At 41.2% G+C, this 15196-nt stretch overlaps 1 protein-coding gene across 2 annotated transcripts in view; it reads left to right on the top strand.

Moving 5' to 3' along the window:
- Positions 1-15196, top strand: part of PHEX (phosphate regulating endopeptidase X-linked) — a 172500-nt gene that overhangs the window by 53410 nt on the left and 103894 nt on the right. For both annotated transcript variants that reach the window (XM_081125341.1, XM_081125342.1), the window contains 3 exons: positions 748-893; positions 8684-8777; positions 11130-11258. In XM_081125341.1, coding sequence (XP_080981467.1) covers positions 748-893; positions 8684-8777; positions 11130-11258 — 369 coding nt within the window. The remainder of the gene's footprint in view (positions 1-747; positions 894-8683; positions 8778-11129; positions 11259-15196) is intronic.

Raw genomic sequence — 15196 nt, 5'->3', positions numbered from 1 at the left:
TAACCACTGAGCCAAACCAGCTAGGGCCCAAAGCCTTTCTAGAATATTCCCAGATGTCTTCCTTTTATTTCTTATTGAGTAGAATTGGGGCATGTGGCTATCCCTATCTGCAGGGAAGGCTGGGCCAGTGAGTAGCTGGTTTTCCATTTCAATAGTGGAGGCAGGCATGGGAGGGGCCAATTAAACACCAAGACAGTGATGCTCTGAAGAGGGGACGTGTTATTTTTTGTTGCTGCTTGTTTCCCCGGTGCAGGAAACGCTATGCCAGAGGGTAGACCAGTAATATTCTGGGGCATCTGTGTCTGTGTGGACATGACAGTGAATGAGTATTGAAGCCAGGGAGAGTACAGTGGGGAAAGGGAGGACAGTGCAGGAGAGAAGGAGGGGAGAGAAGGAGAGCATAGAATGGAGGGGAGAGTACGGGAGGGGGAGAGAGAGAATGAAGGAGGGGAGAGTTGAGGGAGGGACAGAGAGTGACGGAGGGACCAGCAGAGTGTGTGTGGGTATTACCAGGTTAGTGTACACGTTGTCCATGTGCAGACGGTGCAGAACATGTGTTCCATTTATGATGCAAGCAGAAGGTCTGGATGGCAGTGATCAGGCATTTATTTTCTAGATTTGAGCAATTGCATCCTTAATTATTTGGTTTGAAATCACAAGCAATAGATTATGTTCAACCGACTATATTTGCCTTGCTTGTTGCCTGGCAAGAGTTACTTTCACTCTGATTTTTCTCTTTCTCTTCAGTTTGACTGGCTGGGCTACATCAAGAAGGTCATTGACACCAGACTCTACCCCGACCTGAAGGACATCGGCCCCTCAGAGAACGTAGTGGTCCGTGTCCCGCAGTACTTTAAGGATCTGTTTAGGATATTAGGCTCTGAGAGGAGGAAGTAAGAGCTTTCTTGTGTATTTTACTGTGACTTTTCTCTTTCCTTTTAAATTATCATGCCTTCCCCCTCAAGTCCTTTGAAAATTATTTTTAATGAAAGCTACATCAAAAGGGTCTTGGGGGAAATCATAGTGCCCTTTGTGAAAAATTGGCCAAAACCATTATCTGGTGTAATTTACTTGCTGCAATGACAGCACATACACAGTGTTTTTGCTCCTTATTTCTGGTCTTTCTCCATATTTTCTCTCTGAAAACCTAAATTGTTTGTTACTTTTGCGAATTAGTCAAATAATGATGTTTTCTGAGACTTTTATATGAACATCTTTTCCCCCCAGTTTATTCTTGGTCTATTGCTGCTTTTTTTTACCTGGTTTCTTTTTAACCAATAAGTCACTTTGTGGCAATAAACCCAAGTACCTGTGTTCAGAAGACGTAAGATCACTCTGAGAGCTATAGAAAAATTGCACTGATGAAACAACTTCAGGAACCGCCAGGTTTTTCTTATTATAAAGAATGTTTTAGGATTTGTTGCTGTGCTACTTTAGTATTACAAAACAAGGAAATCTGAAAAATGCCAAGGAAAGAGAATTTTACGTCTTCGTGAAACCATTCAGATTTGACTGCAGAAAATGAAGCACAGAAAGGTCAAGTAGTTTACACAGACAAAGGTAAATTGCCAGGCCATGATTAAAAATCATATTTTCTTATTTGGACTTAGACAAGACTATGTTGCCAGGAGTTATGTTTTAAAAAAAGGCCCCTGCAAAAGTCCCAGGAAGCACTTAGACACCTTTGAAGAGCTGCTGTTCTTTTTAAGATGATACCTTCTTATGGAAAAAGCAATATGTGTTCATTGAGGAAACCATGCAAGAACAGTAAAGGTACAGAGAAGGGAGAAAAAAACAATACATTCACTTAAAATTCTACCAGAGGTAAGCAGTGATTCTGTTAAGTGAAAATTGAATCTAGAGGTAGATTATGTTTGGGTGGGGTAGAGCCTTGCTATTCAAACTGTGCTCCATGGGCCAGTAATGCCAGCAGCCTGTGGTAAAAATACAGATTCCAAGGCCCCTCCTCCATAGAGGCCCATAAAGTAGATCTGGTGTGAGGCCTAGGAATCTGTATTTTAACAAGTAGCCCAAGAGAGTCTTATGCTTACTTTTTTTGAAGGGGACTCAGTACATTAGAAGACTTATTCATATGTATCTCCTAGCTCTGAAATACTATCGGCTTTATTGATTTCAGAGAGAGGAAGGGAGAGGGAGAGAGATAGAAACATCAGTGATGAGAGAGTCATGGATTGGCTGCCTCCTGCACGCCCCTAACTGGGGATCGAGCCCGCAACCCGGGCATGTGCCCCGACCGGGAATTGAACCCTGATTGCCTGTATCCTAGGTCAACGCTCAACCACTGAGCCACGCCCGGCCGGGCTACTGGGCACATTTTAAATTTTGGTGGTAATTTCCATTGAAAGGTGGAGTTTGCCGTGCTATATATGTATTCTTCAGACCTAATGAGTTGGTTGTAAATTAGTAGGTACTTTAAGAAATTATGTTAATTTTATTTCCAAAAAAGCCTAACTTACAACAAAGTGATAGATTAGGCCTTGTTTTACTGTATTAGAATAATCATCTCTATGGTAATGATTATACTTTAGAACTGTAGGACCTGTCATAACAAAAAGGACCAAGAAAGACCATGAGTAGAGGGAGATTTTAACCTGGTTCTTGTCAAAATGATAACTTTATGGAAACGTAGTAAACAACAGTGGAAGAATATATAGATAGAAAAATTTCCTGCAGATAATATATAGATGACATAAAATGACCTGTAGACATTATGAAACTTCACTTTTAATGACAAAAAAAATCTCTTTCAAATAGTTTACTCCTCAACAGCCAAGTCATCAAAAACAACTTGTATTCTGTATATTCTTATGAGATTTCAAGACACTTTATTTCTTGAAAAAATTAATAATACTTTATTTGCATATTACAGTAAGTTTTCTGTGCTGCTAATCATGTTTGATCCTCACTTGTGTTGTATTACAAGAGCAGTCAAGGAAGTGTCCCCTTGGGTCCCCATAGTTACCATATTAGTAAGGTCATACCAGTCACTGTAATAAGCACCTCTAAACTCTTATTGGCTTGTACAATAAAAATTGTGCTCTTGGCTCATGGAACAGTCCAAGGTGGGTGTCCCTGTAAGGTGGCTTTCCTCCAAGTAGTGACTCAGGAACCCAGGCTCCTCCTCCTTGTGGCTCTGCCCTCCTCTGGATATTTGGAATCCTTTCCAGTCAGCTGATAGATGGGGAAAGAGAGGGAGTGGAGGATTGCACAGGAGGTTTTTGTGGTAAGGCATAGAAGTGGTGTGTATCACTTCTACCCCTATTCCATTGGCCAGAACACGGACACTTAACCCATTTAACTGCAGAAGAAGCTGGGAAGTATAGTTAAGCTGTGTGCCCAGCAGCAAAATATCACATAAATTATCTAATTTTCTTGAAATGACCTTTTCTTTTTTGCTTCATCCCCCCACCCCGCCACCATTGACATAGTGAGCACCTGATGGTGAGCATTCCTATATAGTAAGTCTTCACTTAATGTTGTTCATAGGTTCTGCGATTTTAAGTGAAATGATGTATAATGAAACCAGTTTTACCATAGGCTAATTGGTATAAATAAGAGTTGAGTTGCTACAGCATCCCATCAAGGTTCTAACAAAACAGTGTTATTCATGGACCTGCTGTAATTGCTTTTGTAACTTCAAGGCCTAGCACAGTACTTCTCATAGTAGATACTTCATAAAAATTTCTAGACGTTAGCCAGATGCCCCAGTCACTACTATCCAGGAGGTGACATATAAGCAGAACCCCAAAGGATAAGGAGGAGTTTTCCAAGTAGAGGAACGTGGAAAAGGGATGTTGCCTATGTTGGGTGATGGGACTAGCGTGTTGCCTTTGAAGCGGGAGTCCAGAGAGCTGGGGAGGCTTGAGGGGCTGGTTTGGGCTCAGGATGTGCAGAGGAAAGGCTCCATTCCACTTATTGTTTCTAGCATCCTCTCCCCTCTCACCTGGAGGCACCTTTGAAGAAACAGTCAGCCAATCCTTTTCAAGCTGGGTGTCTCTGCTGTGCCTCTTTCAGAGAATCTGTCAGTGAAAATTGCACATGGGTCATGATGATGTTTACCACCATTATGGCTAACAGTTACCTTTGATCCTTAAAATAACTACATGTTGTTCCATTTTACAAATGAAGAAGCTGAGGTTAAGTGACTTGCCCCAGGACACACCTCTGAGAGGAGGCAGAGCTGAGACTCTAAACTGGGTCACCCTCATTTCTGTGTCCCTGTATGGAAAAGACACTTTTCAGACACTTCCCTGTTAGTTTTGGAGATAGACAACTCTCCTGTAATTTTCAGGATTACAAAACCATCTTGGGTTGGTACTAGCTGCCCATTTCTTGACTGCTGCTTTCCCCCTTATATCATGCGTCCTGCCAGCCTGGTGGGATTAGGCCTTTCTTTCTGACTGAGTGGCTTTGGGGACAGTGGCACTGACTGGCAGGTGGTGCATGGTACAAAACTAGAGTAGTGAGATCCCCCAGAGGTGGTGCCAGAGATTGTGTTGGCCCTTGAGGGTCAAGGGAGTAGGTGGGCAGGACAGGGCCATTTGAGGGTTTGAGCTAGAGACTGCCTATGGGGAAGTGGAGTTCGCATTCAAGGTGGAAAGGGAGTGTGAGGATGCAGTGATGTGCTGGGTCCTTCAAGTTATGTGCATGTCTTTCTAATTCCATGTAGAGTAGCTCACATGAATAGTTTGAAATTAACTCGAATGGGAATATTTACAACATGGAAATTGGCAAATACTACAAATTGTTTTGGTTTTTTTTTTCTTGGTAAGCCAGTTGTCCAGGACATTACTGGGTGAGGGGTACTGCAGACTTCCATTCCTTTCTGCCCCCCTCAGCTCTTACACCCACTCCTGACTTGAGGCTGTCTTAGAAACCATATAATTTGGCCTGAGGAGCAAAAATGGGAGGGGGAGGCTGAGGAAAGATGGGGTCGGAGAGATTTGACCGGGGATCTTCTTTCTAGCAGGGCCTGACCAGGCTGGCCTAAAGCAAACCCTTGGAGATTTTGCCAAGCCTCTGTGATCTTTTCTGTCTTCAGTTTTATTTTCATGTAAAGCAGGCACAGTGTACAGTAAAGTGATATGACTCTTGTTGGGCAGGTGTTCTAGAGGCTTACCTGGAAAATGTGCTGTTATGTGTGGACTTCTTACAGGGTTCAGCAATCCTGATGGTGATCTAGGGCCTCGCTGTTCAAAGTATGGCCCATAGAGAGCAGTATAGGCCTCGCCTGAGAGCTTGTTAGTAATGCAGAACCTCAGGCTCTGCCCTAGACCCACCGCATCAGAATGTGCAACTTAGGAAGCTCCCCAGGGGATTCTTACACACATTAAAGTGTAAGAAGCACTGATCTGGGATTTAGAAAGTCCCAGTTTAGCTGTGTGTGCAGAAAGATGAGGAGATGGAGTTTTCCTAGGCCAGTGGTTCACAAACCTGACAAGCATCAGAATCCCCTGGAGGGATTGTTAACACAGACTGCTGGGCCCCACCCCACAGTTTCTAATGCAGTAGGCCTGGGTTGAGGCCCAGGAATTTTGTAACAAGTTCTCGGGTAATGCTGAAGTTGCTGGTCTGGGGACACAAGTTGGGAACCATAGCCTTAGGCATACCTCTGGGCAACCTCTAGGGTTTAGGAAGATTTTTTTGGTTTTGAGAACCTTTGAGAAGAAACTGTTTGGTTCACCTCAGGGAGTGTGACGGAGAGGAGCAAATGCAAGCTCTGGAATCTGAAGACCCAAATGTTAGTCTTGGATTTGACACATCCTTGGAAGTCCCTTGACCTCTGACCTTTGTTTTTTTATCTGAAAATGGAGATAATAATAATAACCATCCCACAGCATCGTGATGAGGATCAAAAAAGGTATTTTATGATCTTTGAAATGCAATACAAATGTTAGCTGCCACTAATTGAGAACAAAGGGCAGCAAAAGCTTCTTAAAAAAACATCTTTCTAGCCTGGCTGGTGTGGCTCAGTGATTGAGCGTCGACCCACAAACCTGGAGGTCACCGTTCGATTCCCGGTCAGGGCACATGCCCAGGTTTCAGGCTCGATCCCCAGTGGGGGGCACAGGAGGCAGCTGATCAGTGACTCTCATCACTGATGTTTCTCTCTCTCTCTCCCTCTCCCTTCCTCTCTCTGAAATCAATAGAAACATCTTAAACAAACAAAAACCATCTTTCTAGTTAGAGGCTTTGAGAAATGATTTCATGTTGCTCTCTTCATGCTGGGTTCTCTTCTGAGATGCTTTGCTTTCCTCTACTTTATTTCTTGTCATTTGGGGAAATTACCATACTGCCGAAATGCTTTTTTGGCAAAAACAAAGTTATTATTTGCTACTTTCAAGGACTGTTGCTGAGTCTGATTTTTGTTGTTTTTTGTTTTTTGTGTTTTTTTTTTTTTTGGTGTTATCTGAGTATTAGGTAGCAGTAATTCAGTCATTATGATCAGATCTGCTCCTGGCGTGGTAATATTAGCACTCTAAAGCTGTGTGCCCCCCTACGTTCTGTCAGTGTATTTATCACACACTGGAGCAGCTCATCAGCGCCATTGGTCTCACTGTGTGAGTTTCCCTGCATTCCATCTCCCGGCTTTCAGGGATCTTGTAATGCTAGCATCTTAGTAATGCCTTGTGCATGAAGGCACACTGTTCTTTCTTTGTACCTACAGATTTCTGCTAAGTGCCTTTGTCAGAGTATTTTGAGGTCTCCGTGATTGGTCAGGAAATTTTTGCTGAATTACTGGAATTCATGCATCAGTGTGTAGCATGGGGAAAGCACACAGACTAGAGTTAGACACACCTCAGTCTTGTCGAGCCTCCATCGCTTATTACACTGATTCTCCAACTTGGCTGCACATTGGGCTTAGCTGGGGGGAATAGAAAGCAGTATTTATGCTGAGTTCCACCCTAGAGATTTGGATGTAATTGGTGTGGAGGGGCCTAAACATCTGGACCTTTAAGACTCCCCAGGTGATTTTACTAAGTTGGAGACCCACTGACTCTATAATCATGAGAAGTTACTTAATGGTTCTAGGCTTCAAGTTTCCTTGTATGTGAAATGGGTACAATAACGTATCCCGATAGTGGTGCTATGGGGGTTCTAGATAATGCCGACAGTATGATTTCAAGGGAGCTGGAAAGGCCCATGCTTCTAAATCCCCAGTATGCTCCTATCATCATGCCTTTTCTACCACCATCCAGCCCCATCCACCAATGTCCCCAGTTAATCTGCACCCTTAAGGGAGTATCTTGAAATCATGTAGGATATCTGCTGGCCTAGGACCTTCTATCTGCACCTATGGACCCAGCATAGCTCTCACACCTAGCAAGTAGTATTTTAAGTTTGAAGACCATACAGACCTTGTGTTAGGGTCAGTCTCTGCCCCGTTGACATTCTCTACACTGGACCCTGATTGCTGCCTGTGTCCCCCCACTATAGCTGGCCTTTTTGCTCTGAGAGTGATGATCCTGCTCACCATCCCCTCTAGCTCATAAGCTATTTCTACATTATTAGCTTGTCTGCAGTTCATTGGCACTGAGCCACGCCGGACAGGGCCAATGCTGAAAAATATCTTATTGCTAGGAGTGCATATCCACTGGGTTAGAGTGCCATGCAAATGAGAGTGTTCTTTTTTAAAAAAAAAAAATTAATATTTCAGTTGTAGTTGACATATAATATTGTATTAGTTTTAGATGTACAACACAGTGATTAGACATTTATATAACTTACAAAGTGATCACCCTGATAAGTCTAGTACAAGGGTGGGTTGTTCTTGATGGGCCAGTTACTATCATCATGTCACGCTGCTCTCACATGGCTGGCTGACTCAAGAGCTGTCTCAGGAATGTGTGTTATTAGTCACTGTGATAATGGCACAGCTGGGAGGAGATGGGTCATTAAAAATTCATCACCACTGTTGAGTTAGAAATTAACTCAGATCACACACACTTCTGAGGTCAAGGCATCTTTTGCTTATAGAAAAAGGCAACACTTGACAAAGTGTAATGGAATTTTAAAATATGTATTATGAGTATTACATGAGCATATGGGGTTGTTTATATGTTTGGAAGTGAACAACAACAGAAATCTGGAATTTACAATCAGTCAAATATTTTCTTATATTAACCTCACAATAACCTGTAAGGTAGGGGTTATTCCCATTGTATGACAAGGAATGATAAAATCAGCAAGGTTAAGTGACTTGCCCAACCTAACATATCTAGTAAGTATAGAACCGGGGTGCAAATCTAGATAATTGGTATTAGCCAATATGTTTCTGTTTGTTTCCAAAGATAAGAATTCATCTGCATTTTATCAAGTCGCCTAATAATTTGAAGGTGTGGGTGTGGACAATTTCTAGACACGAAAGGCTGGGCAACAGTGGACTCCATGCCCTGAGAGGGAAAGCAAAATGTTCATAATGAGGCCTGGAGATGGAATATTCATTTCATCTATCTGTAGTAGGTGGTGAAAAGCAATCCAATTTTGGTTGAGCTTATTGACATTGTATCATCTTATGTCATTTTTCAAGTAAAAGTTCTGCAGTTTTTTATAAGCAAGAGGTTCCTCCAAGGAGCTTTGCCAACAATTTTTCCCAAGGTGTTCTGCAGAGCATCAGATATCAACCTAAATATAATAAATGTGCATCTCTCTCTGTTAACAGGACCATTGCCAACTATTTGGTGTGGAGGATGGTTTATTCCAGAATTCCAAACCTTAGCAGGCGCTTTCAGTATAGGTGGCTGGAATTCTCAAGGGTAAGTTTTAAAAAGATTGTAGTGTTACATCACTGGATAACTTTACATGCAGGAGTAGTTCATATTAACTAATCCAACAAAAAGCATCTTTAGGGATTGGACAGAAGGAGTTTTACAGGACAAGCTCTACTTTTTTTTTTTTTTTTGCTTTATTTCTTTTTATTGAGGTAAACCTTACACATAGTAGTACAGTCACGCCCTACTTTGCTGAAGCTATGTAAACATATTTAGGACAAAACTTGGGGACCATCACATTGTTTTCACTCTCCACCTTTTATCAGCTTATTCCCATCCCCCCCCCAGTGTTTTAAAAAAATGTTTTTATTGATTTTTCAAGAGAAAGGAAGAGAGAGAGAGAAAAACATCAATGATGAGAGTCATTGATCAGCTGCTTCCTGCACGCCCCCCACCGGGGTTCGAGCCCACAATCCAGGCATGTGCCCTGGCAGGGAATCGAACCAACAACCTTTCATTGCATGGGATGGAGCCCAACCAACTGAGCCACATCAGCCAGGACCCCCGCTGTTTTTAACTGGGTCACTGTAATTATAGTTTTAATATTTCTTAGTGATGTAATTGCAACTATTTCATTTCAGTATTCTGGATATTCAAAATGTACATGCTATATGTATTAGATAATAAAATTTCATCTTTAATTTAGGGATGGACATTTGTCTTTAACTTTCCCTTGATCTTCAGTCTTCGAATCTACCCTCACTCTGCTAGGCCCAAGAGGCCTAAATCTAGACTCCTCCGAGACCTCATTCAACTGTCTGAAACACTCTTACTGCCCCCTCCCTCATCTGGCTCTTTAATCTTTGCTTGTCCCCCCCTCTTATTCTCATTTTACATAGGTCTTAACTCTTGTCTTTCTTTCAGAGGCTTTTGTCTGAGTAATTCTCCCACCACTAGAGCACTTAAGGATTTTGTGGCTTTTTACAAAATTAACATTTTAAGAATTTAGTGATTAAAAAAAAAAAAAATTATTTTTCTCTAAATTTGAAGTTAAGCCATGATTTCATTTAACAAATGTTTTCATTACTACAGAAACTGGTAAGTACAGAAATTCTTAATGGGTCATTACTCTTGAGGAGTAACACAGTTATTTTGAATACATTTTGGCCTTTTCAAGTCACTAGAATATTGAGCTTTATATAGAACAGCATAAAACAACTATACATATTGAGGTCATATCAAAGGATTAAGCTACAAAACAAGTAGATTTCATATAGATACGAAATATATATATATTTAACTCCTATGGATCATATAAAAGATGGTACCCAGCTGCTTTCCACCTCCACTGTGAAGAGAATCAGAGAGAGAGAGGTGTAAGAAATAGTGTGAAAATTCTGAGGTTAGGTATGAAGGGATGTTTCTTGAGTGTAAAGTGCTAAATATAATATTGAACTGTCAAAGAAGGTTGTAGACTCTCTTTCTCTAGAGGTTTTAAAAATAGACTCATTCCTTACCTCTGAGAGGGGTTGTGTCACCAGAGAGTGGAGGAAGAATAGATGAACTTAACTGTTAATCCCACTCGCCCTCTGCCAGCAACCTGGGTCTAACATTGTTAGGGGATGCCTCCAGCCACCAGTCTCAGGGCCTCCCTTCCTCACTGCCTGCCTTCCCTTTGCATTTTCAGTGCTCCGAACTCCCAGCCTCTGAGTGCAACTAAATAATATTTATTTACTTGCTTTCATTCCCAAGAGTAAACCTTTGAGCCTTGCAAGTCCTGTTTTGGAACTTCCTTACTTTGTAAATGTATTCTTACAGAGATTTAATTGGGACAGGTGGGAAAAACATTTGCATCTGCTTTTTGCTTGGTTACCAATGTGTTCTTTGCTATCACACAATGTAAATATGCTTCCTGGGTTGTTCATGGTGGGCCATGTTCTCCTGGTCTGCCTTGTGAGTGTACTACCTATAGCAAGGAAACCCTCGGTGGGCAGGAACTTTGATCACCTATTGATTCTAGACCTTTCTTGGTGGAACTTTAGTTCTCATATATTAAATATTATCTGGACATTTGGACAGCATCCCCCCACATCCCTGTAAACTGCAGAAAAGCCATACGGTTGTCTAAATCCTTTGTTTAATGGGGAAAATTGGAAAGAAAGGAGAAAGACATTATTTTTCACTGTCAAAATATTTTCATTTAGTTTTAAATATAACTGGAGACAAGCAGAATTTTTTTTTCTTCATCTGATTTCACCTTTGGCTCTGCTGTTAGATACATGTATATGGGTTGGGGTGTGCATTGTTTCATAGACTGTTTTCTTCAGGTTGTTGAGTTTTTTTCAGCCATAGGTTTTATGCAAGTGAAACTAAATCTGGATCAATTATCTCTCACAGGTAATCCAGGGGACGACAACTTTGTTGCCTCAGTGGGACAAATGCGTAAACTTTATCGAAAGTGCTCTCCCTTATGTTGCTGGCAAAATGTTTGTGGATGTACACTTCCAGGAAGAGAAGAAGGCAATGGTAAGTGCTGCTCCCCAGCTTAGAGCCAGTGGCAGCTAACCGGGCCTGACAAGGACGAGGTGAGCAGGCTGCTGCCAGCGTCACAGTGACTACAAATTCAAACACAGAATGCAGTCACGAAAATGAAGACTATTTAGTAGTGAGAAAAGCATGAAGTCAAGCCACGTAGAGTCAGAATTTCTCCTGTAGAAATTAAATGTGTGAAGTCCATGCTTGGGGGAAAAAAGGGCCTAGATAATTTTATGATTGGATATTTGAACTGTTGTATTTGCAAAAGGTAGAGGTTTTCCAGTCAGGCCTCTCTGTTTTAAAGATGAGGAAGCTGGAGACCCAGAGATGGAGTGACTTGCAATATATTTCACAATTATTAAGTGGCTTAGAAATAGAAATAAGATGCAGGTTTCTTTCTTCTCTCCTTATGCTATTTTCTAAAAACAAAAGGAGTGTGACAGTCTCACAAAAAACAATTTGTTTCTATTTTTTCATGAACTTAAAAAGGTTCTGAATATATTCAGAAATGTAGAATCAATTACTGATGGATTGGATGAGGGATCTGAGAGTTAAGAGCTTTGGGTCTGATTAAGTGGAAGTATGGAGTTGTTGTTAACTGATAAGGGGAATACTGTGGGAAGGCCAGGTTTGGAAGAAGAGATCAGGAGTTTAGTTTTGGCCATGTCGAATTTGAGATCTTATCAGACTTTCAAGTGGAGATGTCAAGGAGGCAGTAGGGTATATTAATCTTAAGTTCAGGACAGAGGTCGGGTTTGAAGGTTGGAAGGGAGAGGATAAGGTATGAAATAATTGTCCAGGGGAGTGGGAGACTGAGGAAACTGAGGAAATATAGTATGGGTGCCTGGAGGCAGGAAAGGCGGAGGTGAGTTTAAAGGTCATGAATTTAAAGAGATTCTTCACCTTGGCAATGTGTTCTTGTTCGTCTGTTTCAGATGCGTTGGAAGAGGGTATGCATTTTGAATTAGAAATTTGGATTTAGCCAGGGTATTTTTTTGGTGTGTATTTTCCTTGTGAAGAATTATGTTTTATGAATGGCATGAAGCAAAATACCTAGGCATGATTAACTAGTGTAAGGGAGGAAAAATAATTTTCCCATTGTCCTTCTAGGTTCTTGGCTAAGATCCCCTGTAATCAAAGACAGATTCACAGGAGAAAAACAAACAGAAGTTTAGTAACATGGATACCTCCTGTATACATGGGAGAGAGACCCAGAAAGATTAAGTCCCCAAAATGGCCCAAACTACCACTTTAATACCATCTCCAGCTAAAGACAAAAGAAGATGCTGGGGTCAGAGGGGCAGTTATGGGAGGTGACTAGAAAAAGCACAGTAAACGAAGGTAAGGTTGTGCAAATCTAAGTCCTTGCCTCCTCCATTGATAAGAGTTTCTAGAGATTTAGTCATTCTTCTCTCCCTGGTACAGATGGGGAGACACCCTTACAATGGAGATTTTCATTGCAAATGTTAATTTCTCTCACAAAAGGGTAACTTCTCTCTTTTCAGAGCTTCTCCTGTGTGTGCAGCCTCTCAAAACTAATCAGCCCCAAATAATCACTATGCCAAAGAGGCATATTTTGAGGTGGTATATTTTGCTCCCCTTCACTAATAACAATCCATTATAGTCAATCAGATACAAATATATGAGCAGCTTGGATGCAGGTGGTAAATAAATACTGAATTTAAAGGGAAAGAGAAAAAAAGTCTGTTGTGATAATTCACATGGTTGGTATTGTGTGCTGCTACACAATAATACCAACTGGTTGGTATTATGTGTTATGTAATTCATAACTATGTATTATGTGCTGAGGTTGGTTTGGAATGCCATAAATCTAAATATATTTACCTGGGTTTTTGCTGTATTTTGATACTTTGGAGAATTAAGCCATGTTGGAGACTTTATATTTGAACCTGAAAGTCCTCTTTTTGCAAATAATTACACTGAAGAATTAATGTCTTATTTCAAAATACTCAATATTCCCATTGTGTGTTTTCTTTCACTCCGTGGTTGGAGTAATGGGTTGAGATTTATCAGATAATCACAGTGGTAACATAACCTCTTGGAAGGATATAAAAACAATTAAGGGATAATGTTTTTTTTAATATAGCAGAACTTTTTTGGCAGTAGAAGCATTTTAAGTAATATGAAAGGTATGTGGATTAATTTGTTTTTCTCAGTTTTGGTGTGAAAGTCCCTTTTTCATGTGTCAGGGTGTGACATTCCAAAACAAAGTTGATTTTGGCAGCCCCCCCTCACCATTTTGATGTACATAGAACATGGAGGTAGTATGATAAGTTACGTAGATGCTCATCTACTTTACATAAATTTATTCGTCTCCCTTAAGCTGAAGCTGTTTGCCTCAGGGAATACTTAAATTGGAAACATAAGAGAAATATCTGGCTTTTTATACCCTGCTACAGGGCTCCCATCCAAGAACTACCTGGAACCACCGATTTATTTACATGAAAAATATTTTGTATTATTACCTATAGCCTGATGGGACAAATTCCAGGGACTGACTTAGAAGGAAGGCTGTGTTTGTTTTATTTACAAAAATCTGTTGTTAAGCAAATGAACACAGTCAGGAGGTTAAACTTCAGGTACTTCTCAAACTCTAATGTGTACAGGAATCACAAGAGGATCTCATTGCATTTTAACTGGGATCTTTTCAACTTGGTTCTGGGGTAGGACCCAAGAATTTGCATGACAAGCTCCCAAGTGTTGCTGATGTTGCTAGTTCAGGGATCACACTTGGAGTAGCAAGGCCTTTGCATAATTCCTTTGCAGACAGTTATCACTAAGAAACCCTGCCCTGGTGATTCACGTGCGCAGGGCAGGCTGCTGAGTTGGACAGCAGTATTTCATTTACTAAAGCCTGTTGCATTAGGCAAGTAACCCCTTCAGTTTTCAGATCAGTGAAACTTTCCCTGATTCAAATTGGTTTAAATGAACTGTCCCAAACCCTGTGTGAAGGCCTCCAGACTTCTTGCTCCTCCCTACCCCCGACCTATTTAGTTTTCCTTTAAAAACTGGTAACCTAGGTTCCTCCAAGGGACTTCCTGCTTCTGTATCTGTTTCTATAGCCTCTTAATGGCAGGGTTGCCTGTGGTTGGCATCCTTTGTCATAGAGTTTGGGAGAGAGCATTTCACTTGGAGGATTCCTTTGTAGAGGAGAAAGCATCCCCAACCCCCAAGCTAGCAGAGTTCACCTCCTTTTCACTGGGGAAAACACAGTTTCATATTACAGTGGTACCTCGGTTTTCGAGTGTAATTCATTCCAGAAGCCCATTCAAGTTCTGAAATGTTCGAAAAGCGAGGGATTCATAGCCGACAGCTAGGCCTCAGGATCTTGCCCTCAGCGGAAGCCGCGTGGCGTGTTCGACTTCCGAAGCATGTTCAAATACCGAAGCACTTCGGGGGGGTTCACTGTGCTCATAAACTGAAATATTCATCAGCGGAGACGTTCGAAAACTGAGGTGCTACTGTATTTCCTCATTACCATGCAAGTGTGCATGTGCACACAGAGTATATACTCTTTTTTCATTCACACATAACTATGGGGGTTTTACAAGTTTAATTAGAAAGGGAAGAATAACATGTAGAAAAAGGAGAATCCTTCAACAGAAAGCCACCTAAAGATGCCACATGGAACAGTGATCTGCCTCTCAGATAGTGGGATAGGCCTTAACCCATGTGGGACTGACTGCACGCCTTACTTGTCCCTGAGGGATAGGCCAGTGGAGTGAGAACAGGGAGTTGCAGAACTCTGGACAGTGGTTATCTTTGTCACATCAAGTAACACTATCCAATTGAACTCAAATATGAGCCACATATGTAATTTTGCATTTTCTAGAAGCCTCATTAAAAAAGGAAACAGGTGAAATTAATTTTGTTTAACCAAATATATCCAAAATATCATTTCAACAAGT

Source organism: Miniopterus schreibersii, assembly GCF_964146895.1.
Source record: "Miniopterus schreibersii genome assembly, chromosome: X".
Classification (NCBI taxonomy): Eukaryota; Metazoa; Chordata; class Mammalia; order Chiroptera; family Miniopteridae; genus Miniopterus; species Miniopterus schreibersii.
The sequence above is the reverse complement of the archived record's forward strand: the minus strand, read 5'-3'. Positions and strand labels throughout refer to the sequence as shown.